The 27,678-nt window shown below is 41.8% G+C and overlaps 1 protein-coding gene across 11 annotated transcripts; it reads right to left on the bottom strand.

Moving 5' to 3' along the window:
- Positions 1-955: 955 nt before the first annotated feature.
- On the bottom strand, positions 956-27,466 carry pou2af2 (POU class 2 homeobox associating factor 2). 11 transcript variants are annotated; one of them, XM_084558954.1, is made up of 6 exons: positions 27,274-27,466; positions 26,109-26,208; positions 21,499-21,598; positions 5,634-5,673; positions 5,169-5,473; positions 956-3,047 (listed from the first exon to the last, which is right to left on the bottom strand). In XM_084558954.1, exons 3-6 carry the CDS (start codon positions 21,595-21,597, stop codon positions 2,610-2,612), a joined length of 882 nt encoding a protein of 293 aa, XP_084415080.1. In that variant the 5' UTR covers position 21,598; positions 26,109-26,208; positions 27,274-27,466; the 3' UTR covers positions 956-2,609. The 11 variants fall into 11 exon arrangements, with proteins under 11 accessions (XP_084415080.1, XP_084415089.1, XP_084415081.1 ...); XM_084558963.1 differs by lacking the exon at positions 27,274-27,466 and adding an exon at positions 23,125-23,230 and having other exon boundaries at positions 21,499-21,756; positions 25,717-27,031; XM_084558955.1 differs by lacking the exon at positions 27,274-27,466 and adding an exon at positions 11,270-11,370 and having other exon boundaries at positions 26,109-26,121.
- Positions 27,467-27,678: the final 212 nt, after the last annotated feature.

Below are 27,678 nucleotides of genomic sequence, written 5' to 3'. Positions count from 1 at the left end.
CAATGATTTGACAATGATTTGATTGCGCGTTACTTTCAATTTGAATATTCAGAGGCAAGCAAGTTAAATCGATTTTACAATAAAAATCACCACGCATGGACATCGCATAAGGCCCGCTTTAATGTAATATATTAGAATTTTACACTTTGACCGAAAAAAAACATACTTTTATTAATTTTATCCTCCTTTTGCAATATCAGAGCATCACACCCCCTCACCAAGCACTACAGCACTGGGTGCTTGCCGTGCGCACAATTAACACCACATTTCAACTTATATGCGCCATCACGCACTTACTGCAACCTCTCTACATGCCGACAGTGTGAACAATCACATATTAATGCTTTAGTTTAGGGAAATAATACATAAAATTGGGAAAAAAGTGGGCGTGGCAAATGGCAGCAGCCATCTTTGCAGGCCTGCAGCTGCAATAGCAAGTGGTCCCCTAGTGCTCTCACCTGTGCTGAGCTGCTGAGCAAGGCTCAACGCGTTTACAAAGTTATCCTATACAAGAATTTCATCTATTGAAAAGGAAATTTTAATTTTAGAATAACTGCATGTTTTTCCCCCGGTGTCTTAAAGTATTTTTTTTATTATTATTTGCCAGTGTTGCAGCAGCTTTCTAAATCCTAACACTCGAATCAAGCTACACACTGATTATTTTTTAATACTTATAAAAGGATGCATTAAAAACTTGGTTGCTCTTTCTGTGCATCAGAGAACAAAGTTGTATGCACGCAGCCTGCACGAATTCTGCAACTTTTTGAGAACGCGGTGGGCACAGCAAAACCAAATTATTAGAAGTAACAGAAAAACGCAAACATTTCATTTTGATTATCATATCCCAGCTGCACCTGGGCCAGTTTGACCACACAGACTGATCATTATTCATTCATTTAGTATTGATATTATTGCAATAAAAGTAACCCCTTGAGTTATTGATCTTATAATTACTATAAAGGAGGTCATTCTTCTTCTTATCTGTAGTAGTAGTAATAGTTGTATCCACCTCATTGAGGGTGGAGAAAACGATTTTTGAAAAACACTTTGACCAACAATCCGTGATTGTGATTCGTATTCGGCCATTCCAAAAGTCCTCTTTGCTCCTGTCAAGCACTTTTCCATAAAGACTCCTCTTAGCTACATTACACGCTCTGTCTCTGTTCACTGCTCCTCATGGATGCTCTGCTTCTTTTCGCAGCGCAGCGGCTCCTCTCCGGCTGCTGCAGCGGCGGCGCGACGGCTCCACCTAGTGGACAAATATCATACCTCCCCTCCTCCCTAGAGATGACCTGCATTAGCAGCACAGTAAGAATATACTAAACAGTTTCACGAAATAAATTTAAAAGCTTTTTATTATTATTATTATTATTATTTTATACGCAGCTGAAAACAGACAAATGGACAGAAAATATAGCTTGAATATTTATTTAACATTTAGCATAGTTTTTTTAAAACTTTTTACAAACTGTATAAATCAGTGAATTATAACACACATCGAGAGACTATGATATAGTAATAGAAAACAATGGAGCATTGTTTGTGGTTGGCAGGTTGCTACATAAAACTGAGAGACAATGAAACAAACTGAGGGAAAACCTAAAAAAAAAATTAAACAAAAAAATTAAATATATAGCTGCTACAGGAATAATGTTTGTTGTTACTCTGATCTTTGCATCAGATACATGTGATAATTGTATTATTCTTTAGTTTTGGCTTTTTAGTTCAAGGTTTGCTTAACAGATGTTAACTGTTAACAAAGACACAAATAAACACTTCAAATATGTGGTAAGAATCCTTACACCTGTACAACTACACAATGCTACAGCAGAAAGAACCGTAACTGTATTTAATACATGTTTATTAATGAAGTTTTGATTGATTTCATATCGGTTCTCAGTCATTTGACTGTTGCACTCTTTATATTATTATATTATCTTGCTTAAATTGCTTAAATTGTTCTTTACTTATCAGTGTATGGTGTACATTATGTATTACCCTCTCATTTGTAATTGTCATTTCAAGTGATAATTGTAAAAAAAAATAAATAGTTCACTCAGTTCGGTGTCGTGTGCAGTTTTGTATGTTTATTATCTCAGGCCATTTTGGAACGTTTGTATATGTTTATTTTTACCTAAACCCAGTTACTTTTTTTATTCTGTTAAAAAAAACTTTAATCAAATTTTAAAAAATATAAAAAAAAACGGTTTAGTAGATTAAAAAAATTCAATTTAAAATGATTAAAGTGATTTTTTTTTTTTTTTTTTTTACAAATCTCAGCTTGTCCACCTTGAATGGGACAGCCCTGTTTTATGACCTTTACTTTCTAAAACTAAAACTATTCCACTAAAACTATAAGGTTTCTAAGTTTAGCTTTTGAATCACATCCATACCTTCCATTCCTTTTCCACACATACAGACAAAAACAACAACACACTACTTTTTTTTCTTTTTTTTTTACAAAAAGTCCCCATGACTGGATGGTTTTTCTTTTTTAGAAATAAAGATGAACAAATTGACAATAAAAACTGTCAAAATTTTGAGTATTTCTTGAGTTCATTGTCCGTAGAAACTCATTCTCCCTCTAAATTGTCATGTTCCTGATCCAGTCAGTAGGCCCTCCTGATCTCATAGGGTGACCAGGAGCTCACCCCGTCCTCCTTGGCCCAGGAGGAGTGAGGGTCAGCGCTGGCAGGGAGGCTGCTGTGGGTGTCAGTCGCCTCCTCCGTCACTATCTTAGACACCAGGTCGTTGACGGGGCTGCTCATGTAAGGTGGGCAGGAGAAGGTGGAGGACGGGATGGGGTAGGAGCTGCTGGTGGTTAATGGGTGGTAGTGGGCATCCTCCAGAGAGTGCAGGGAGTACGGCTGGCCACTGGAGACGGGGCCCATGGAGGAGCCTCGGCTGGGAGAGCGGTACTGGGAGGGGCTCCCCGGGGGTTCTGGGCTGGGCATGGAGGGTGGGACGCTGACAGGGGCCAGGCTGTCCGTACAGAGAGACTCAACCTGGGATACTGGCTCCGGGACCGATTGTTCCCATGAGTCCCTCTGAAACAGGAAGACATGAAAGGAGAGGATGAGTTACTCATTCATAGACCTTCTATGTAACATTATTAACGTTACACCACTGAACAAAGTTCAAGGAGGCATTAAGATTAAATGCATTCATGAAATGATGGAAATCGCAATCAGAAATCATGACAAAGACATTAAACGTGTCCACATAATACACCCCCAGACCGTGGGAAACCAAAGCTCCAGGATTACCACATATTATCTATTTAATCACACATTTGTTAGAGAGTTGCATCAATAAAAAAACTACATCAACTATCCGTCTTGCGGCTCTTCTCTTGTAGAGGGACTCAAATCAGGTTATTCTGTTTGAGTTTACACTGAGCGTATTTTTGTAAAGTTGCATTTAATTTAAATTATCTGTGGCAAACAGCTATCACACAGAATCTCTGCACAAGGGCTTATTTTCATTCATACTCCACTTATTTTCTTTTAATAATTGATAGGTTATTAGTCTGTAAAATGTCTGACAACAGTGAAGGACGCCCGTCATTGTTCCCTGAAGTTCATATTAGTACAATGTCCACCAAAAGTAAACACTGAGACAGAATATTAAGTGCAGTATTGCAAATCCAAACTTTTAATACTCCTGCACTCAAGCTCAGAGTGTGTGCCGTCAGCAGCAGCTCTCACAGACACACAGGCTTAGGGCCTACACGTAAAATGCAGTTGTGTCTATGTCGGTTTTTCACCATCTCTTCAGCTCAAACCCGCGGTGGCTGCCAGCTTTCCACTTTCAACTTTCACTTTCCCGACAAACACAACACTTGTTTCTACCGAACACAGATCGGGAGGGGGGGGGGGATGGGCGCAGTCGTATGCAGATAACAAACCAACCGGCTGGCCGACAGAGCAGTGCTGTAGTCTGTTGATGCTGCTGTTGCTAAGGTAATGATTTACCACTGATGTGTGGTGAAATATGACCCACTGACTACTGATTAAGACACTACACAGGGACACACGCAGTCCCTTCGTTTGACTCTGAACGTTCAGGAGTCCAGATCGACTCTCTACAGGGCCTCTGGGCGAAACCATGCTGCAGGCCCTGTCACATTCTGTGAAGCACCTGTTCATTAAGTGAAACGCAGCATTCAAACAGAATAAAGACTGAAACAATAAAATTACTTACAAGATGGTATTTTGTTTTCCCCCTTTCTGTGTATGAAGAATATTGAATATATAAAATGTGCTAATATTAAATCAGGTAATAATGCATGTCTTGCATCATTATCTAAATTTTGCTTAGTGGTGCACAATAATAATAAATAACTGTAAATGATGCTAAACTTCCTTGCCTTAACCTACACTACACACTGTTAATGCCTGTTAACAAAAGCACTAAAAGGGCCTGGAAACGTGAAGTGGCGTTTGACTGATGGTGTCAAAGGTCACCAGCCGGGCAGTTGGCAGCCCGATCTGGTGCTTCTCCCTGGCGCCTGACCTCTTTCCCACTCTTTCCCATTACAGTGTAATCGTGCGGGCACTGGGGGACTTCCCATGCACTGAGCATTTATCCTTCTCATTAACTCTCTCTCTCTCTCTCTCTCTCTCGCTCTCTCTCTCTCTCTCTCTCTCTCTCTCTCTCTCTCTCTCTACTACTAGTACCACTACTATTATCACTGGTATTGTTTCTTGCCTATGTCCTCCCATTAATTAATTAATATATATTTTTTTCTACCACTAACTTTAAGAATATACTGTACACCACAATTTGTGTATTATCGATTTGCTACTAGATCCACTTCCTCTGCTTGCTTCTATTACCCTGGTGCTCTTTGGCCGAAGACAAAATACAGTCATAATATGTGACTACAGACAAACGGATATAATGCAAATGTAACAGTCGTTTCTGTATAACATGTCCTCTTTGTGTCTCGCTGGTTTGTTTGTTGAGCTGCAGTTGGAGAGAGAGTAACAAAAAGAGGGCTGAAAAGACGGAAACACTGTAAAAAAAACGTCTAATTTGAATGACTGAAGCTTCATTCACTGGAACAAACTAAAAACGTGGGCTAAAGTAACTGTAGGATTTACCCTACTGAATAAGTGCCAATATGTCAATGTCACCCTCACAGAAGGCCTGATCCTAAATCCTACCAGAAATAAATGCGAGGGTTCTCCGCTGAAAGGTGGCAGCAGGGAGGAGAGGGCCGACGAGGGCAGGAAGGACCCTCCGGAGCTGGAGAAGGTGGCAGCGCTGCGGTAGTCGCCAAAGGTTTCTGGGTAGTAGCTGTCGATGAGGGACGAGTAGCTCGTCATGGAGGAGGGCTCGCAGCCCAGGGGTTTACCCCCGAGGGTGGAAGAGTAGACGTCAGGGGAGTACTGCTTGGTGGACGGGCAGAAGTCTGAGTCGGAAATGAAGGGACGTCTCATGCCGTAGTAGCTGGGCAGCATGTGAGACCCTGAGGGAGGACAGTAGGGATCACATCATCATCGCTGGCAGTAATGATTATGGCTCTGCCTAACAGTGCTCACACACCTCAGGTGCTTCAAATGTGTAAACCACTCAGTCAAAATAGTCCTGTAATAATAATCAGTGTGCTGATTATCACGCAGTCTCACCTGGCATCTGGACAAAAGAAGGTGGAGTGGTCGATCCTCCCTGTGAAAGAGACAGGAGACTTTAAATTTGATTGTAGTAATGTACAAAAGTGTTAAAATGCAGCATGTAAACTAGATGACACCAGTAAGTGTGGATTCCGTTGTTAATTTACATATTCATACTGTGAGAAGGGTTTCACGCATGGTTTCACTTTAAGGGCAAGAAGCTAAAACGTTTGGAAAACTACCATTAGATAGATAGTCAGACTGTGGCCTCAAGTTACAACTTTTCAGGTCAAAGATCCAGTCTATGAGATGTTGGGATCTATCTGCGTACTAATCATGCTCTGTTTGTGACCAGTATCCTCTTGTGTCAGGCCTGTTCCCAACCAGCTCTCCAGCCGTCGGCCAGCCTGCTCATCATACACTAAGCAGCCTCCTGCCTGCACACTCACCACCGCCACACCAGCTCAACCCCTCTAGGTCTGCAGACTGAGTTGGTGGTAGACTGAGCTGGTTGCTAACACAACTCCCCAACTTTGGGAACTGGTTAAAATAAGTAGAAAGTTTGTGTCTGTATTTGGGTCCTCGTCAGTCTGAAAGCCAAACCTAACAAACCTAACAGTCTCAATATTATTTGGAATGTACTTCAAATTTCATACACAATCAGTTCGCAGCCCAAAGGTTCACGATATTATCACAATGGGTCATGAGATGAATTATGAGACAGGAAAGAGGAAATAACAAAGTTCTGCAGCATATATTGATACTGAAAAAAAAAAACAACTAGTAATGCATGACTGCACATTCTTATTTATTTTTTTGGGTCTTTCCCTCTGTCTTTCTTTCCTCTCCGGCATACGTATACCAACTTCCAGACTGAACAGTTTTGCATTAATATCCCTAGGCTCTCGTAAGTTATAGCTCAGTATAGATGTTCACATGTTCGCTGTCTTGTGTTTATGTGCATGTAATAGCCTACAGTGCTCACATTGCAAATTTAATTAAGTATTCAAATCTAAGAAGTTAAGTTTTTACCCTGTCAGAGTATGCTGCCTTATAGTTTACATACTATATCTGTAAAATTTGATTACCGCAATAGTTTTCCTAGTGTGTCACAATTTGACACTACAATAAAACTGTATTTAACATTTTTTTTTTTTTTTTTTGGTAATGTTATATAGCCAGTGATTAGTATATTTATAACAGAAACTCCTGGACTGTTTTTTGTCAACGTCCTTGGATAAAATGTATTCCTTGCTGTGTTTTGCCGTGTGAACATTGTTTGAATAAAGCCTGGGTGTTTTTCATCTGGCTGTTTGATGTTGATATGTTTTTTACGGCGTTAAGATTTCCCAGTAAGTCACTCTTGACATACTGTATCTGTTTTGACTATTTAAAATATTAAAAACAATTCTCCTCATCTGAACTCACGGAATGAGTTTGTGCATGCAGGTTTGAATGTATGGTTTGTCTGTGACTCATCCTAAACTTATTTAACATATGACCGAGTCTGAGAGCTATGCTTTGTTTGTCTTAGAATCTCCCTGACCTCCAGTACCGGTCGTTTCGTTTGCCTCTCTGTTCCTGCTCTTAAAGCCGACACAGATTCGTGCCGAGTCGGAGAGATCGGAGAACAGACATGCAGCGCAGAGACGCACACAGGGACAGGGTTTGACAGGATCTCTTGTTTGCATATTGCCAACATGAAAGAGTTGATATTAAGCCTGCGCTGGCTGGGGCGCAAGCAAATTTTGAGGGCAGAATTTGAATGTGATTTGCCAGTGCCAAGACTTCCTCATGTGGCCCAGGTATGGCTCAGTGCATCTCTGAAGGCTGCGTATGGAAATCAGCTCGCTCAAGCTCAGACTGTCAGATAATGTGTGTTTGTATGGATGTGCGTGTTTGTTGCGTGTGTGGGGTAATGACGATAGATTTATTGAACCTTGTTTGACAGAAAAGCTCTTCCTTCCTATGCAAAGCACTCAGATTCTGTTTCAAAACTATATTTTTAAAATAGACACACCTATATTATACTTCCATAAGTGAGCACGCACACACTATTTTTAATTCTTGTTAATGCTGCCACATTACAAAGAATTGATTCAATTCTCTTACTTGGACTTCACTGCAAGTCCTTTGCATACTTCATATCCTTTTTATGTCATTTTCTAAGGAAGGTATGTTTACATTAATCCTATCTTTAGTTTTTAGTCTTTTTTCATCTGAACACTATTCTGCAGTTTTCCTATATTTGTGATTTGTTGTTGCTGCTTGTTGTTGTTTTTTATTAACTTTTACCCACAGACACATCACAATAAACGTCTCCCCAGCCTCACATAATGTCCCTGTCCTGTATTTCCTGTATCACACACTAGTAGCAATAGCCACATGCCCAGGCACAGCACCCCCAATGGAAATTGTCAGACAAGAAAGGCCGATGATGTGAAATGGTGTAAGATCTTTATATATGTTCTGTGGTCGCCCGTGTCCCAACATGAGGAGCCTACTCTGTGGTCAGAGTTCGCTCTTCTCTCTCAATGGCCTTTTATTCCCAGAGATAAAGGGCAGTATTAGCTACAGAAGGACGTTGGTGGCTTAAGTTACTGTGTGCCTCTGTGCATTGTTAGCTCTGGAGGCACCATTTATAAACGTGCAAGTAAATATTGAAATGCACGATACCTGCAAACAGTGTGGTGCTGCTAGAGCCAAAGTACAAAGTGCAGTATTCATTTGAATTGACAATGGAAATATTAAATTAATAGTTTCAGGTAACGCTTTAGAATAAGGTCTGTTGATTATCTTTAATTATGTATCTGTAAGATAGATGCCAACATTAGTAGCCAAATCAAAAAAGTGTTGTCAGTGCTTAATTTATACAGGCGTGGACAAGTGGCTTTGAGACCCTAGGGTTCACAACAGCCTATGCGCATGGCTAAGGTGGCTTAAGCAAGCACCCAGCCCAACAAAAGTGTACACACTTCCGTGTGGAAGACTGAATGACTTAAATGCAGAGAAAGAATTTCCCCATTAGGGCTTGATAAAGTAAGCCTACCAGCAAGTATGAAAACTCACACTAACTGATAAATGACCGTCCATCCATGCATTATCTATAACCACGTATCCTTAGAGGGTCGCAAGGGGACACCGGGAGCCTATCCCAGATGACATTAGGAGGTAGGGTACACCCTCACCAGTCTATCACAGTGCTAAACTCGAGAGACAACCTAGTACTCACACTCACATACACACCTAGAGCCAGTTTACAGTCACTAAATAACCTAACTCGTCTTTTGAGTGTGGGAGGAAGGGCTTCTTGTAAGTAATCTACTTAATGGCATGTATCACAAAAATTCTTTTAGATATGTAATTTACACTGCAAATAGTTTATTCACACGCATTATTCCAATGCCAGTATCACAAACTCTTCACATTAGGCTCAATAACATAACACCAGGCCAATGCCTACTTGTACTTGTATGAAATTACTTGCGGCAGTTGATTGCCTTAAAGTGACGCTATTTGGTGGGCTGTGGTATACGAGAAATGGTAATTCTGTTAGTGTAACAGAAGCATAAGGATGGTCGTGAAGTCAGTCGACTGGCTCTTAAGAGTGAGCTAACATTAACTAACACGGTCACACCAGAGTGACTGAAATCCCAGTGAGTCACAGCCACTGACCCATGTACACATTTATGAAAGACACTGAAAAGGTACAACTAATTTAAGTAAATAAAAATATGAAATTCTAATTAGATGGAAAAGCATCAGTCAGCTTTAACACCTGAACACTATAGACTAGTTAGCATGAGGATGAATGTTCAGGTAAAGTTAATGGAAATGGTTGAATGCTAAATGTTAACCTGTTGAAACTGTAAACTATGAGTAGCAGCTGAACTAGTTCCTGAAAAGAAATAGAAATACAGTTAAAATAGCTTAAAGTAATGGACAAATGACTTTAATGTGGAAAAAGCCAGATCTACTGTGAAATAGATCCAAATTTAGAGAATTCTGGGCTACAGGGCTACAGCCGTTACCGAGTTTTTTAGGGGAATAACCAAAGCAGACGCTAGCTTCCTGAGCCGCTGTTATTGTGTGGAGTCACTGACCCCTGTCCCTTTACAACCTACCGCTGCACATGCTGGGGTCATAGCACGAACATGGCGCAGATCATGTCCAAAACAAATCACCAAGAGCATTCTGCTTTAATGAAATAACAATGACACATTTATGTGCCCATCTCTCACCACTGTCACACCCTGTTTGTGGTAATTAATGCCAAATCCAAATTTTCCAACTGATTCAGTGATAGCTCACAAATATGTGGCTGCATTAAAAAAAACGGAACTTCCCCAAATCAAGTAGCAACCGTTTTTAGCAAACATTATTCAAAGTGGAGGAAATGGGGCCTTTCTTGAAGGCAGCTCTCTTCAGCTTCAGGTTAATTGTTAGTTTTGGTATTTCTGGGAGATTTGGTGACTCTAAATAAAATGCAAGACATATCCAGCCTTCTCCTTCAGTGCCCCTGTTTCCAAAAGAGGCACAGTAGCTGGAACATTAACTAAATTTCGTCTCTGGCCTGGATGCAAGTTAATTATATGTTTGCTTTAGTGTGTTTATTTTAAAAGTGAATTTCTTAGGTCGTCAGGCTATCTGACTTCTAACCCGAACCCAAACCTCCCTTCACAAAGCACCAGTACAGCCAAGAATTACAGCTGTTTTCCTGTCCTCGCTCTGAAAACTCCCACGTAACAGAGTACGTTAACTGACACTGAAGTTACAAAACTGTAAAATCAAAGCCAGAGGAGTGAACTTCACGATAAGCACTGCATGGAGGGACTTTTTGTTGCATCTGCTGCCATTTTCTGTCGTCACTCCCACAATCCCTTCATCGCTCAAGTCCTGGGCAGCGTGCATATCTATAGAGTGGACATGCCAACACTGAAGAGAAAACAAACAGGGAATGCTGACAGGTGGTTTGTGAAAAGCCAAAAGCCAGTCTTGCTTGTGCATACAGACGTCTAAAGCACAGCCCGATTCCTCCGTTTGTGTGTGAGAGAGTGAGAGTGTATGTTTGTAAGACAACAATAGGAGGTTTGTCTGCGGCCTGCTCATGGCACAGGACAATGTCAGCTGGCAGGTGTGCGTGCATCAAACTTTGCATAGACAGCCTCCTGCACTGCCCTTTTTCTGTGTCTCTATGCTACCTGTCCACCTCTATCCTCCCTTCCCCCTCACCACAACCTCCTCCTCCACCTAAGGGGGAGTTTTCGGGAGATCATGGCCGTCGCCATTGCGAGCATTGTGTCAGTGCTCTTTTGTGAGGTCAGGATGGAACTTGGCGCTTTGTGTTTCCCCCCTACACACACCGTGCCCAGCTATTTACAGACTGGCTTTGCGAGCGCTCGAGGCCAGGAGACACGGAGGGGGAGGGCGGGATGAGGAGGTACAGGTGGTCAATGGATCAACCATGGATCGTTGGTGCACAAAACAAGCCAAAATGTAAACAAGGAGAGGAGATTTTTTAAAAGCGACCTCTTAATTGTGCGACCAACAGAATGTCAACTGTGGCTGCGTTGTTTGGTTTGGGAGAAAAATGAAGTGGGGAGAGACGGGACAGGACAAAGGCAGGATGGTTTAGAGGAGATTGTGCTTACGCTGTATCTGGGCCCATTTGTCTGTCGGGATCGTTTCTCCGCCAGCAGGTCTTTGACTGTGTGCTTGACTCGAACGCCTTGGTACACCCTCTTAGAATATTCTGGACAAAAGAGAAGAGAAACTCACGGTAAATCTGCACTTGACACAAATCCAGAAACGGTTTGACTTGTAACACAACTTCATACAAATTTTCATCCATTCCCACAAATGTGTGTTCATTTGAATGTTTCACAGTTTTATGCATATAGGCGAATGACTCTTTGGGATTGGTGTGTAAATGTCATGGAAATTGCCTTTGGTTTGGTCAATGCAAATGGACTGCTAAAAAGAGGCAATTAACAAAAAACACTCGCTGAAACCTCACAGTAAGAAAACACTGGAGGTACGGGGCGCGGGGAGGGGGGGGGGGCGCTATTCAAAGAAACCGACTCCACAAGAGAATCGTGCGGTTCAACAGAAATGACAAATTCGCCACGAGGCTCGTTCGACATTACGCCGGTTTTTATAAATCTTACATGCGTACTGGTGTGATTTGGGGACATTCCTGGGAAGCAGAGGTATAAACTCAATGAAAATGCAAACTTTATTATGCAAACGGAAATTGCATGCAAAAAACTTTATGTAAAAGACCCCAGCTTTTTGAATGGGTCTTTTAGATAAGCCCCAACTTTGCACAACCATGAGATTCTTGAAAATATCCGTTCTTCTCGGGACCATATGGAATAAATTATGTGAATTAATATGCATTCGAACACCAAGCGCACACGGACGTTAACCGTATTTAGAGAGCTATTTTGCCATATATATTACTCTGCTCTGGCTGATGCTCTGCACCTTTAATTGATCTAATTCTTAAAGGAATGAGGACTGCTGATTTAATTAATGCATGTGCCATCAAATAACCACAAAAATACAAACAGCATTATCACAAGCATAAATAATATCCCTCTTAATTTCTTTGCACTGACAAAATAAATGCAAGGCAACAAGAAATAAGCATTTTGAAACATTCCTGTTTGATATTACATGTCTTTATAAGAATAGCAGGAGCAGCCTGTAAATGAATGAGTGGTTCTTACCTGTGTCCATGATGCTGCAGTTGAACGGTGTGACATACACACACACACACGCACACACACACAGAGGCCTCTCTGTTCTCCCTCTGCTGTATTTGCCTACAGTAGCTATATCCCAGTGTGCAGCACCATACTGAGTGGCGTGCCACAGTGGGAGCTTTAACCACGCTGTCAGGAGGGCAGGGACACATGGAACATGCCACCTCACACTGCAGTCATAAGGAGGCAGCTTTTCAAAATGACCTTTATCTATTTGTTTAAATGCAAATGTTTGGTGGGGACGTTTTTTAGACTATTTGCATCTTCAGTCGAGATTAGGGGTTGGAAGCATTGGGAGCATGGAAGAGAGAAGCAGCTTGTCACTACTCCCTGACCCCCTACTCATCAGCCACAAAAAAAAGTATTTTTTGTTTTTTTTATTATTCTCAGCTGCAGGAGTTCGCTTGCGCTGCCGGTTTTCTGGGATGGCGTCTGCTTTCGCTGCAGTTTGAGCTTTGGCATGTCTGGAATAAACAAAAACATAGCCAAACGACAGCTCAGAATGAATTTACGCACTTTTCGTGTATGCGGGTCGAGCTGATTGATATGATCTGGATGCTGCCAGACAGAAATGAGTATTTTCTTAGAAAACTGTGAGATATTTTTTATGGTGTCATTTTCCACACAAATGGATGTGCTGGAATTTGTGTAAAACACTTAGAGCAACGTAAAAACAAATGAGTCATCGCAACCTTGTGTCTAAAGGAGAGGGAAGAACAGCTGGAGGCTTGTTGACCTCATCTGACGCCTTAATTTCCCGGCTGAGAAAGTGCTTCGCCCACTGATCGACAAATTTTGGAGTTAAAAGTTAAAATGGCCATGCCGTTCCCATACTGACATGATAAAGAACCTGGTTACATTTTGACACACATGGCTTCATAACGACAATGACCTCAGTGAGATAAACTAGCTAAACAGTAAAGTGGCACAACTTATGCCTGCTTGGATTTGCATGCAGTCTGCTATGTCACTTCCAGAGATATTTACACTGTTTCCAGATGTTTTCAATGTTCAGGAGTGGTTGACATACGGACAGTCACCTCAACGACTGTATCGGTCGCCTAATGCAGAGATATTGCCGCAACAATAAACTTGAACTGGTTAATGAGTAGCACACTGCAGCCACCAAGTCTAGAACTGCAGATTAGCAACAATTAGCTCAGGGGCTGGTACTCACTGACAGTTTTTTTAGGACATACAAGGTAACAGACTGGTAAACAGTACAATGGCTTGTTGTGAGAGTGCAGCTCTGCACGAGAACAGCAGACGTTGGGACTGCTCCGTATCTGGAGCAAAGAGTATCATTTAACAGAAAGCCTGCAGCTCCATTTGGCCGGTTTTGTGGTCGAGGACGGCGTGTTCACAGGTAAACTACCATGACATGCCAATAAAGCCAGCTTATACAAGTCTTTTCAAGAGGAGGGGCTCTTAAAAAGTCTTTTGTTGCGTCAACAAAAGCCCCGGCTCGATTATGCTGTTAAAAATAAAAGCATGGGTATATGAAGCGAGTTCCTGGGGCAGAGGCGTTTGTGAACAGGATGAATTAAGGCCCGCTTTGGGTTTCACCGGCCGGCACGCACGGCTCCGGCTGTATTTGAGAAAAACAGCGTCTGATAAAACAAAACTCTGCAAAAAATACTGTATATACCAGACATGACCGGACCCCTGAACACTAGAATTATCATAGCTCAGTCCTTACAAAATGTCAGATGACCTTATTGCCGGGGGTTGTTGTGTGTCATATGTGTGTCCTTATGTGCTGTTGCAGCGTAATGTTCCAGGGTGCCACCACCGGTTCCTGTTTCATGTCTTTTCTCTTTTCTAGGTTATTGGGGAGAACTCTGTGCTGCCTGCCTGAAGAGGTTTGGGAGCAGTGTGAAGTGTGATAAATGTCTCTAAGTGATATCACTTGAGCAGGTTTCAGGGGAGGCTGTGGAACATGAGTTTTAACATTCGTCTCAAGTGTGTCATGTAACTGGGGTTACACAAGGTTATACAGCTCCTCAGTGTATGAAACATGGAAATGTCAACAGTTTAGACAAATATGCTGAAAGAAGGCATTTCCCCCGCCATTATTCTGTATTGTACTGACTCCAGACACACTGGATGTATTAACAGAAAAACTCCTTGTGCCTCGTTTGTGTGCACGTGCAACAGTGGATCGGTTCCAAGCCTCTGGGTCGGACCTGGGGTCCTGCCACTGAGTCCTTATTTGTCCAGAATAAAAACTGTAGAGACAATAAAAAATCAACTTTCATACGTTTCGTTTTTACTTCCCCCTCGTGCTGCATCTGTTATGCAGCATATTAAATATCTGTCAAATTACAGCCATGAACGTGACTCAGGCAGATCTGAAACTATTTACGTGTCTCGGGCAGATCTGAAATGCGTCACTGTATTGTAATGTCTGAATAATAATAATGTTTTTCTGGTGTGACTGTTTCTGAACGCTGCCCAGAGCTGGGTATGTGTCAGATTAGCTCCTCTGAATTTAATAAATACCTGCATCGTCACGCAGCAGCAGTCATTTTCCTTCTACACGTCTGACAGCTCAGGCGTTACACACGGATGATTTATTTATTTATTTATTTATTTTTTATGGAGATAAATTCGTCGTCATGAACAAAATTGAATTCAGATGTTTTGGATAGTGTGCCGAGAGAATTGCAGTGATGAACAACCTGGGCTTCTGCTCACTTAAAGGCCCCATCTATTGCCAGTACTTCAAGCAGTCACGCTCATTCTGAATGTCAGTAAAAGAAGGTTTGTTGGCTGCATCTCTACACTGCGCCTTCTGTACAAACCTAACTCCTAATTATTATGCTAACAGCCAGATAATGAAGTCATTCTCCAACGCTGACTAATGCTGATATTTGGTGTCAAACTGGGGCAGGCTCTGAGCTGAAAGAGCACTTCCTGTATTTTCTATCAACTGAAACGGCGCTGAAGTGGTTACATTTTACTAGACTATATAGACATCCATTCATTAATGCCTGTAGGGCCTCCATTTATATGAATGTATGTTCTTGTATAACTGAAAAAAATAAATGTCCTAATGTCCTGTACTAAACACCATTTATCAATTTAAGGCACAAAAGAGTCGCCAGTTGGACGCAACCCTAAACATAGCACATATACAGACAGATGAAACACCTCTGGGCACTGACATGTAAAAAGAGCTCTCTTACAGAGCAGCTTTAATCATTTTGCATATTTTTTATGAACAATTTCAAGGTTAACCAAATAAGCCATGTACTGCTGTTGGCTGGAAACCGTTCCTTTGATTTTGCCCTCAGCCAATATGAAAAGTCTGATATCCCACGTACAGTGGAAGAACACAAACTTAGACAAAACAGGAAAGACATTTAGAACTACTCACCTTTTGAAATAAAATTTTATCTGTACTTACTATCCACTTACTATTCACTGTCCAAAACATCTGATCTCGGTACCTATTTCCAAAATCCTTTTATCCAACACTGAAAGTGGACATTCATTATTTTGTACAATTGGGAAATAAAGGGGTTTTCACAGGAGCAGATATATTCAGGAGGAGAGTCAGCACTTCCCAAATCAACACAGTCCCTTTGAGTCAGGCCTGGTGATTATAGTGAACTATGGCAGCTGACTTCCTTGTCAGCAGCAGGATTGTGGCTCCCTGTACTTTGTGACAGGGTGATGTTATGTGTACTGACTGTGGCATGGAGTTTTTATCAGTTAATGACTAAGAGATAAGAGTGATGCACAGCTCTCGTCTGCAACGGACATCTGAGGGAGAAGAGGAAGGAAAAGACCCATCTGTGCTCTGTCTACAGCTTCTGACTCTACTGTGGCGGGATGGGGTTGCATAGTGTGGCTATCCTGATGCACTTTTATGTCTCTGTATTTTCAAATATTGTCTTTGTGCAGTCAATATAACATCGTGATTCTACCATAAAACCTTTTGCATTAGAGCTTGTAAACAGGTTTCAGTTTCTCTGCTGGCTTTTTTCCTGGGAAATTCCTACAGCAGACAGTGGTTTATCACCTGTTTGCTGTATGCTTTGGTGCACAGGCACAATGTTTGAGTTGTGTTGCGTTGTATACGTTGAAAAAGGCTGAAATTATGAAATATCAAAAATATTTATGTTTTTTTTAATATATTCAATCATTTTATTTTTTAATTTTTTATTTATGTTCTGCCCCGAAACTAGTTATAAATATGGGCATACTTTAAACAGAGTAGGAAAAATACATCAGTGACATATCGGTGTGTAAAAGCTTTATGTAAGGAGGATTTTAATTTGCAGAAAACAATAATGAAAGAGTAACAACTGCATAGTTAACTTGACAATATTGTGCCATGTTTGATTATGACTGGTGATTGACTTGCATAAGTGTTTGTATGAATGACAGCCACATAAACATAGACAGTAAAAGAGGTACAACTGGATATCAGCATTGCATTTGACACGGTCAAGCCAAACGTACTACTAGACCATCTAGAAAAACTGTGCGGACAAATAACACGGGCTTCTGTGTGTTTACTGGCAGCTGCACAGCTGAACTCACAAAACTTATGTAGAGATCCTCAAGGCTCTGTTCTTGGACCCTTTCTGTTCAGCACACATGCTCCCTCTAGCTCAGACTAGAAAAAAACATTCATTCATTCATTCATTCATTCATCTTCTGTACCCGCTTATTCCTGTTAAGGGTCGCGGGGGTCTGCTGGAGCCTATCCCAGCTGTCATCGGGTGAGATGCGGGGTACACCCTGGACAGGTCTCCAGTCTATTGCAGGGCTAACACTGAGAGACAGACAACCATTCACACTCACATGCAAACCTACGGCCAAATCAGAATCACCAATGAACCTAACCAGCATGTCTTTGGACAGTGGGAGGAGGCCGGAGTACCCGGAGAGAACCCACAGAGACACAGGGAGAACATGCAAACTCCACACAGAAAGACCCAGTTGGCCCATGGATTCGAACCCGGAATCAGTGCTAACGACCACGCCACTGTGCTGCCCCCAATTAAACACATATCAAACAGAAATACATTTAAGTAATGATTTAGTGCGGGTGGGTGCCCTGTTCACTTTCTCTGGGACTCACAAAGACACTGTGTAGAACTGATTCATGCAGCTCCCATGTGTTTGTTACTCTTAAAGCGATGATGGACTGTTTTTGTCTTTTAGTTGAGAGGTTTGTCTACGATACAGTAGACAAAAATAGCTACTGCATACCAACACTATCTTTGCACAACACAACTGATGGTCTTGATGGACATTAAGAAATTTCACCGGCTAAATCTGGACAAAGGGCGCCTGTTGACAGGAACCCATGAAGTAGTCTCATGTAATACTGTCATCAAGTCCAACGATGGCTATAGTCAAAGCAGACTGAAACGATAACTCAGGCCGGGAATTTGACTTGATTCTTAAACCGCCAGACTGCTACTTCTGCAGCATAACCCCATTTGTCAGTGCATATCTAGATGCTGAGTTATCTTGGTACGTTATGGCTATGCATGCATGCACCCTCAAACAGTCAGTAGGAATTCACCAGACCAAAATATGGCTCTGTTTTCTGTAAGCAGAGGTAAAACTAAACAAACTTCCACATAACTTGAAGTCTCCAACTCTCAATTCTTAATCAGTGCTTAAGAGTTTTCTGTCAGCACAACCTTTAATGAAACAGAATTTAAAGCAATTTAATCCTGTTTTAAGTCTCATCTTGGATCAATCACAATTATAATATTTTTTTATGTTACCATATTCAAAACCTATGCCTAATCCATTTGTGTCTTAAGGCCTTGTTATTGAGAAGTGCTATAGAAGTCCTTGTGTGTTTCTAAGCTGACCTCCAGTGGAAACCTACAGTCATGACAACTGAATATTTCTATGGTTTATCCACTAGAGGGTAGTAAAAGACAACTAGACACAGAATGTAGTGAAAAGATGAAAAGATGGTGTGAAAATGCAGGTCTACAAAATCAAAAAGGATTTAAGACATGCACATATATAAATACATTAACAAAGATATTAGATCTTGCAGTGAATAGAAAGAGACTGACATTAAGACTGAGGAGGAACAGAAATACACTTTCTCTCTCATCACTCTGCCTTCCAGGTCTTGTTCAAACAGTTTACAGTTTTTCGTTGTCATGCCACACCGCTGGGTCATGATTTATCACGGGCTGAGTCTGATCACACAGCTCTCGTGCTGTTGCGAGTCTCCGCTGTCAACAAAGAACAGACTGTGCTCAGGTCAGGCTGATACATCAGCATAAACGTTTTATTGGAAACTGGAGATCGGCCAGTCACCGGCTGCTAGTAAAACAGCTCTTAGCACTGCTGCTGCTGCTGCTGCTGCTGCTGCTACTGTGCCACCACTGCTGCAGTTACTGCCCCCAATACCACTGAAGTAGAAATAGCTAGCATGGCTCTGTCCAAAAAGTGAAAATAATCTGCAATACCTACAGGTTATATCTGGTTTAAAAGGTATAAAAGCATGATCCTAACTATGACAAGTGGTTATGCTGAGCTAATCATCTTTAGCCTCATAATTAATGAACAGATAGGAGTGTTATTGTCTTTTTTATCTAACCAGTATAGCCTATAAGAGAAAAGATGATCAGAAATGAGGGGAAGGAGACATGCAACAACGACTCCCAACTTAAACCAAAGGACAGCCCCACAATCAGGATGTTAAAATTTAAGCCATGTGGTATTAGTCCTTTAAAATAATAATAATTACATTCACTCGTAATAATAATAATTCAATGATATAATAAAAAGCATTTTTACCTTTGGTTTACACTAACTATACTTTGCTTTGTTTTCATTTTACATAAAACCAGGTAGTGTGGTTGGTGGAAAACAACATCAAGCCAAATCAATGAGCTAAAAGTGCCACTGAGAGAAATCAGGAGTGGCTACGTCAACAATGTTGATGATATAAATATATAAACTATAGCTGCTTTAACTAAAAATTCTAATGCAATTCTTGTTCAGCAAAAAAGGGCAACATTTTTCTAAGCAATATATTCGATCTGTGAACTAGCAAAATCTATGGAGTGTTGCAGATGCACTGTAGGATCTTCACACATGTAAGGGGGTTTATGGTTCACAGAGCCCCAAACTATTTCTTGGATTGCCTGTCCCGATGTTGCATCCCTGCTTGATGATTCTCAGCATTTCCTCAGCTTTCTGTTGCTGCCTGTTACATAAGACTGAGCAGATCCTGAGGAACAACAGTTATCCTGTCTTCCCCAAAAGCCGAGCCAGTTTAGAAACACCGGCCACATTTAACAACAACAACACCAGAAGAACATTGTAAACTTTTTAAACTCATTTTGGATTTGCAGCCTCTTAAAAAGACAAAACAAAACCCAAGCTGTTATTTTTTTGTCACCATTAGGAATAACATGCTTCTTATCACAGGACATGGTCTTGGACAGCTGAGTGGAATTTTCCAGAGGTGGAGTATTCTCTCGGACTCAGGCGGAGGAGGTAGCTGCATTAGTGGGGATTCTTGGTGGGCTCCTTGTGCGTATCATGCACATATAGGGATTATTCTCATAAAACTAAATTCCAGCTTGTAAAGCTTTGGTATGTCTCTCAGCCCCAGCCTCTGGTTCTTTCTTGGAAATTATAGTGCTGCGTCACACTCGGGAGAAATACTTTGAATTCTTCAGAGAGTCTGGAAGATGTGTTTTGCTGAGTGGGGTAATACAAATGTTTATTTAAGCCCAGCCTGCACACAGATTCACATTGTTTTGGCACAAGGAGGACAACTCACATGAACTCGCCCCTCAGAGAATCCTCAGTCATTTACATGTCACATTCACGTATGCGTTAATTATTACAACTCCAGTTTCAAAACAAGAAAAAAAACAGCCCCGCCAAATATGGGAAAGAGTCGATTATCGAGGGATATCAAATTGTAAACACAGACGCAACTCAGCAAGCCTGGAGTAGCTGAAGTCGGTCTTCTCAGTCAGAAACACATGTTGTCACAAGACTGTAAACTGGACTCATGAAATCAATGAATTCAAGTGACCGCGGATAGCCAGTTTACTCTTACATTAAAGTAGTGATGTATTACAGTGCCAGGCACTTGGACAGGGGCATGGAAACATATTACGGTGAAGGGAATCTAATCCTTCTCTTTAGCACTTTATAAACAATTTTTCTTTATAAATGTGCAGGAGTGAGAGTGAGCAGGACACTTTATTTAAGCAGAGACCTCTGAGGAGAATGAAGCAAGAGATGGAAATATAAGGTAACCAGACTGCAGGAGAGAACTCTGCGTAATAACCTGATGAGGCAGGGTAGTGATGATAACGTAGTATGAACAATTTAAGGGAGATTATATCATATGAGAGATGTTGTCTTAACGTTCTGCCTTGTGCCTGTGCAGGAGTTGGCAGACAGATGTAAATTCATCAGGGAAAGGATCTCAGTAACTCAATAACTGCAGCAAGACTGTCGTCTGAAGCACTGACCAGACGTCCGTCGAAGCCAAGTTATTGTTATTCCAGTGCAGGTGCAACAATGGAAAAAAAAAAAAGATATAAAACAATGGAAAAACTCAAATTTCATGCGTCAAGAGGAAAAGTCTAGAGGACAGCACAGACTTTCTGCACGTCATCTGGTCTGATGTGACCTACCTTCAGGGGCAGGTCCACAAGAGGGTCAGCCAACAGTGACCTCTGGTGCTGAAAACTGAGGCCACTGCAGATCTGCCAAAAATTGCAGTTCTCTCAAGTGGCCTCCAAAAGTAAGTTAACCCCACGAGATCTCCAGTTAAAATGCTAAAATGAACATGTTTGCAGATTGGTAATGCTTTGAATGCTTTGTTTTCCCCATTCCAGACAACTCTACCGAACTTCTCTTCCTGAGACTGTACCAAAGTGACTTAGCTAGTTGTGTGTTTGTACCATGGTAGAGCACCCCACAAAACCTTGCAGTGCCATCCAACACCTTGACAGAGAGAACTGACTGTTGACTGCCTGTCATGTGTTAGCTTGTTGTCTTGTCCGGTTATCAGTGATTTAAAAGTCTGGAGTTATTTAAAAGTCTGCATATAAGATTGTTTTGCAGAAACAAGGGTATAAGTGAAAACTTACCTGGAAGCCAGACAAAGTTCTCCACCCACAAATGTGCAAGCTGGACTGGAGCCACTCCGTTGGGAACTGATTAGCTCCAGATCTGTCGGGCCAATTCATCCTGTGATGGACAGAAGAGTATCAGCGATGTAGGAATTCATCACCTGAACACCTTGGTTGAATTTGTTTATAACTAAATGGCTCAGATTGGTTGTAGGACGATCCAGTTGCGTGCAGTGTTTTTTGTTTTTTTCTTCTCTGTATCAGTTGAAACACGCCCTATAATCAAATCAAAGGTTGTGTTACCACACCAGCAGCTAGGGAATGTGCTTTTTCTAGAGCAGGGGTCTTCAACGTTTCCCAGGCCAAGGACCCCCAAACTGATGAAGAGATGGAGCGGAGACCCCCTACTTATGCAAATGTGTATTTAAAGACATTTAAATTTATGAAAAAAAAAATTTCACGACCCCCCTGCAGTACCTCCGCGGACCCCCTAGGGGTCACGGACCCCCTGTTGAAGACCTCTGTTCTAGAGGAAAGTTAATCAGAAGTGCAAATGCCAAACCAAACAGTTAGTCCTCATTCTCCCAGCCTTCTGTCTAGTAAAACCAAAACTGACCTTTGTCTGCTACGTCCAAGTGTTTGAATAACTCATGGCAGCTACAGTTGCTGATAACTGCAGTTGCAGTTGCAAGGAGCAACAATGAGGCCATGCCACTAGGGAAAGCCAACTTTGAAAAACAGAGGGGAGATTAATGCTTTATCTGCAATATTTTCCACCAAGTATTTTGAGGAGGTTCTTTTGGCTAGTGCATGCGCTTTCTTGCATATGCACAACTCTCTTATATTTATAGTGTGTTATAGTCTACCAAGCAGTAAGAGATAATGCTGCCTGGGAGGCATCCAAGTTGAAGCATCATCCAGAGCTATGCAGAGTCAACTGATCATTGTGCCCAGTGCCCATTTTGGGTCCTGACTCGCTTTTTGTCAGTTTGAACCTAAATCCTTTCTCACAGAGTGGATAAGATAACCATAAACAGGACTGGATTGAGCCTAGTTTGATGTTAAAGTGGCCTTCATAACATTTGAATTGGCTTCCTTGACATTGTTTGGAGTGGTCCTACATTGAGATTGGTTTCTTAAACGATGAATGTTTGCAACTAGCTAGTGAACAAAGTGGCAGCTGCAGAGCATTTTTCTAAGGAGTTAGCAGACCTAAAAGACAAGTGATTAGCTTACTTTACACATTTAGTTGGTTAGTTAGTTGCACTGAAGAATTAACAGGATGAATATGTATTTCTCTGTAGTATAGGGTATAAGTTGTTATCTTTTGGTAACACATTAGCAAAGCTTAGTTAGCTTATGTACTTGTTACTGCACCTTTGTAAATTAAACAGTTTCAAGTTTCTGGTTTTGAAAAACACTCCACTCAAAAAGAAATACTTCTAGTATTTCTGTTTATTACCCTCCCTAAGTGCATAATCTAACTTGAGTGTTAGAAAGCGGTGCTCATCCCAAGAAAATTCCTAAAACCAGATCATCAGATTCTCACACACCCAGTTTGGCCTAATTAGGGGATTAAAAGCAGAAGCGAAGGTTTAGATTGACCCCCAGGACAACTCCTGTCTGGATCACACTGTGCAGTACCAGCTGGGCTCGGCTCACAGTCAGAAGCTCCCCTCTGTTCGCAGACAGGCCACTGCACCGCCGGACCCAGAGGTCGACATGTGGTGCAGAAAGACGTCAGCAGGCACTGCAGGTTTAGCAAAAAGTCACAAGCAGAATTAATGTAAGAACCATAGGAATGTGTGCCAGGGTGAGAGGTTCTGTGTATTTGATTGGGTGTGTGCGCTTAAAAAAAAGGATAAGGGCAGGAGGGAAGCACAAAAAGAGAGAAAGCACAGTGAGCCATGCACTCACACGCCATCAATACTGCCTTTTCACTACTTCAATAAGTGCCTCTTTTACCCAGTTTCTGTGGCAAAGAGGTTTTGACAGCGTCCTCAAATTCTCGCTGAATGGAATCACACACCCTTGGCAAAGACCTTTGAAGTTCGGATTAACACGCACGCAGCGCTGTGAGGTCAGACAGTAGCATGAATAGCGGGTGCATTAATCCATCAGGCCACCCAGCGTCCAGTGTTTTAGTACACCCTGAACACCAAGCCAACCTTGATCTGTTAACCAGGCCTTGTTTCCACACAGACAGTGGAAAAGATCTGGAGCAGCCAAGGAGGAGCTGGAGGCCTACTAATGAGCTGATCACAAGATCTTTGTTAAAGTGGAGTATTTAGTAGCACCGTGCTTCTATGGATTTATTTATTTAGTCACACTTAAAAGTCCATATGAGCAGATTGTAGTGTCTTTAAAACATCCACAGAGACATTAAGGTAATATTAAGCAAACAATATTGACTGTCTTGTCTGTGGAGACTGAAGATGAAAGTCATGGAACATCTGAAACAGGGCTAAAAGAAGGCAACTGGACTTGTTGAATGACTAATGGAGAGTCTAGGTCTTTATTTCAAAGCATCTGTGGGGGTTCTCTGTTAATGACTCAGTAATCACCAACAATTAAATGTTATTCAGATTTACCTGGGTGGTATATTCTTTGTACCCGATAATGATTCTCTAATGACCCGCTAATGGCTGAAACTCGTAAGACTCAACGTGTGAATAGGGGTGAGACTTCTTGGGGAGACATGTTAAAGTGCTGTTTCACCTCCCTTGCTCATAGAGGGGGTTTCCAATGTTACATAGATGTTTTTTTTTTTATAATCCTCTTTAAGTGATTTATCTTCCTGAGTGAAACTAAAAGAAGAGCAGCTGCTGCATTAAGTGCTTCGCGAGTGTTTGTTTCGTGAGTAATGTGTCTTAACACAGCTCACCGTGTTTTGCATAGGGCTGTAGCCACAGGCCGCTCCGATTGCTCTTGCAAACCCTTGTTCCCAACTGAAAGATAATGGGCACACAAACAGGCAGCAATGAAAAGGGTTAGATAAGACACAGCCAGCTTGGGATGCATGTGCCTTTTACATGTGACAGTGTCTGGATGCACTGTGACAAGAAGCTGAGCACTGCTTTCCATTAACCGGACAGCAATTTAAAATCCTGGACTCTTGATTCTACCTATATCAGATCAAGAAATATTTACGTACAGTGTTTTTGAAGGTTCTCAGTCATCTAGGTCAGGGTATATCCAAAAGCACAAGTCCAGTTGCCTTGACAAGTCCAGTTTCCTTTCTTTAACACTTTTGGATATTATCGTACAGTATAACTTTCAACATGGATCACTCCCTGAATGACTGAGAAACATAGACGTAATATTACGTGCTCCACAACAGTCCGGGAAGTGATTCTGAAAAGTCTGCAAGACTGTGATCTAACCCCAGACGTCATCTGAAGAGGGATTGTTTGGAATTTCTGAGTAACAGCGATTCATTTTCGGGGAAGGACTCTTACAACTACAGACATTATTACAAACTATAGCCTGTAAAATTGTCTGCGCAAGTGCTGGAACACCTGAGGCAAAATTAAAACTTAATAGTCAGTCGTCAGCTGTTTTGTGCCTGTGTGCTATGCAGAGCAACCGGCCAGGACAGATATCAAATGTGGAAAGCAATGACATATGAAGTGAGGCCTGCAAGGGTGAAAAAGAGAATGTCCAAACCAAACTGATGTACAACGTGTGGTCCTTTTGTGAGGCCTTTTGCCATGGGCACTCAGAGGCCTGATGTTGGACGAGCTGATTTCCAGATGTCTCTTCAGGCCCTGGCTTATGTAAGGCGAGGAGTCTGCACAGTGGGAGCAGGCGTTGGCTGTCCGCTTTCTTGACTGAAGAAGTTCAAATGTTGATTCAGTCTCACTACACTTTTCTCCCTTTTCACAGTGGCAGGCATCATTAACCCTCTCCTTATTCATTCCTCTTGTGTAGGAGCTTGTGCGCGCTCGATCCGCCGAACGTCGTCTGTTTGCTTTCCACGCTGACCTCATGAATGAAAACATATAGGCCCATAATGACAGTATTTCATGGCTTTTTGGCTGACAGACGCCAGCCTGACAACTTCAATTAATTTGTTGTGTAAAAGCACAGAAAGGTGGGCCCGTCAATCGACTTTTCTCTCTCCGCGTGAGCTGACACGAGGGATTAAAAGAAAACAGAACCCAAGGGTGCTTAAATCACTCCTTTATGTACAGTGTCTTCCCTCAAGAGCCATACGTGTGTCTTTGGTTTACTCACCTGTGTGGACCTGCAAGTGCTCCTCAACAGGTGCTTCTGTGGTTCAGGGTTGTGGTTAGTACGGTGTGTGTATATAAAGCTGTTTACTTTAACAACAGCAGTACGTGTGTGTGTGTTAAGTGGGTGGGGCTACTTGGCTCCCCGGTTCTCAGAGATGACATCATTGGTGCACTGAATGAAATGCTACCAACACTTTGCTGAAATCTTGCAGAAGCAGCTTTAACGATGTAAATGAGTTAAGTAAACCCTGACGGATTAAGAATGACCTCAGTGTCAGTTTTAATAAGTTATTTTCCGTCTGACCTCTCCCACGCGTTGACAGGATAAAGCGTTCCGTCTTTTACCTTGATTTCTTAATCTGGGGACCGACACGCCGCTGTCAAATGTCTTACCATCTGGCGTGAACAGTCGACGTTTCAGAGATCCCAGTGCAGCCTGTTGGATATCCAGGTTACAGATATTCGGGTAAAGACTTCCAAGACTGACAAGAAACTGGAGATGGAGTAGGGAGACAAGGTTTACAACAGGATTGTCACAATATGCCAGTTTACAGTCACTTACAGTCCAACTTTTGTTATAAATAACCGCTTTCCGATTCTGACATGTCAGCTTGTGTATTTCACTTCTTCTTTTTGCTCTCCACACAGACTACCATCGTGTCCACCTTCATTCAACTGAAGCATGCACAAACATAATCCCTCATGTACTCACACTACGAAGGGAAACCAGACAAGCATCCAGTACCTACAGTCCGTCCCTTGCCTCATAGGCTTATAATTATAGAGCACCTTTCTATCTGTTGGTTCTCAAAGGGCTTGACACTCACTGGGAGCAAGTTGGGGTTCGGTTTCTTGCTCAAGGACATTTGTGAGGCACCATGGGATCAAACTGCTAACCCTCTGGTTTGTGGACAGCCCACTCTACCTCTACCTACTGAGTCACAGCCGTCAATACTTTAGGAAAAAGTTTTTGTAGCTACATGCAATGTTTACCAGATACTTGCTGACTTGGTCATTTGTTTAGCGCTGATCCGGTAGCATACAGTCGAGAGTCTGTGGCCAAAATCAAAACAATGAGCTGAATGAAGTTAGAATGCTCCACTGGAGCTGAGGGAAACTGCAAAGTTAAATGATAATGCTCTGTGGGTTCGTCACAACAAATAAAACCTGCCACATTGAACTTATGGCTACAGCAGCTTTAATGCTTTCCATCTTCCCTCCCCCATCTGTGGTGCTGAAGCCCAAGTACTTTTTTTTTTTTCGTATTTAAAAGGCCAAGTAAAGTTTAAACTGTCTCGGTGGAACAGAGCAATAAACAATAGTATGATTTCGATAAAAGCTCAAAATCTACCAGGTTCATATTTTGTTGGATTTGGTTGACACACGAAAATCAAAGACTGTCACCAGCATTATCCTTTCAGTAGAAAGTAATTCTCAATGAAAAGTGTTAACACAGCTGAGGCTGTTTCTGGGGTCCTGAGGAATCCTGGAAGATGCAACTAGACACAAAACAGAAGTAAAAGGAAATGATGCATTGTCAGGGGGTGGAAGTACTCACGAATGCAGTGGACGGTGGAATCTGAAACACTGCCCCATCCACAAAAGCTTAAAACACACAGATATTTCAATTCATTGTTTGAGTCTAAAAGCGAATTATCTCATCATAATGACCCACTGATCATTTACTTGCGCTGCCAGTCTGCTTTAATTTCAGCTGTGTTCATCTGCTCACCCTTTTTATCATAAACCGACTGTTTTTAATCCAAGGCCACTCCTGACGTCAGCACTTTTGGAGAGGAACCTTCATGCATTCCTGCGATGAGAAGGCATCCAGACTCAGACTTCCCCCATCCCCCCTGCACTTATCAGCAAGGCCAACAAGCAGAACTTTCTGCAGACAGGGTGATTGATAGATTAATTTGAGTGAACATTTTTTTTACTTTCCTGCAAAAATGACCCAGCT

The sequence above is a fragment of the Chelon labrosus genome (assembly GCF_963514085.1).
Source record: "Chelon labrosus genome assembly, chromosome: 13".
Taxonomy (NCBI): Eukaryota; Metazoa; Chordata; class Actinopteri; order Mugiliformes; family Mugilidae; genus Chelon; species Chelon labrosus.
This window is presented reverse-complemented; position numbering and strand designations above follow the sequence as displayed.

Excerpts from the sequence above, each read along its gene's own strand:
- pou2af2 (XM_084558953.1), bottom strand. Across the intron at positions 5,674-11,269 it reads CAAATGGGCCCAGATACAGC|GGAGGATCGACCACTCCACC; the intron begins GTAAGCACAATC and ends TCTCTTTCACAG. Across the intron at positions 3,048-5,168 it reads AACCCTCGCATTTATTTCTG|AGGGACTCATGGGAACAATC; the intron begins GTAGGATTTAGG and ends TTCCTGTTTCAG.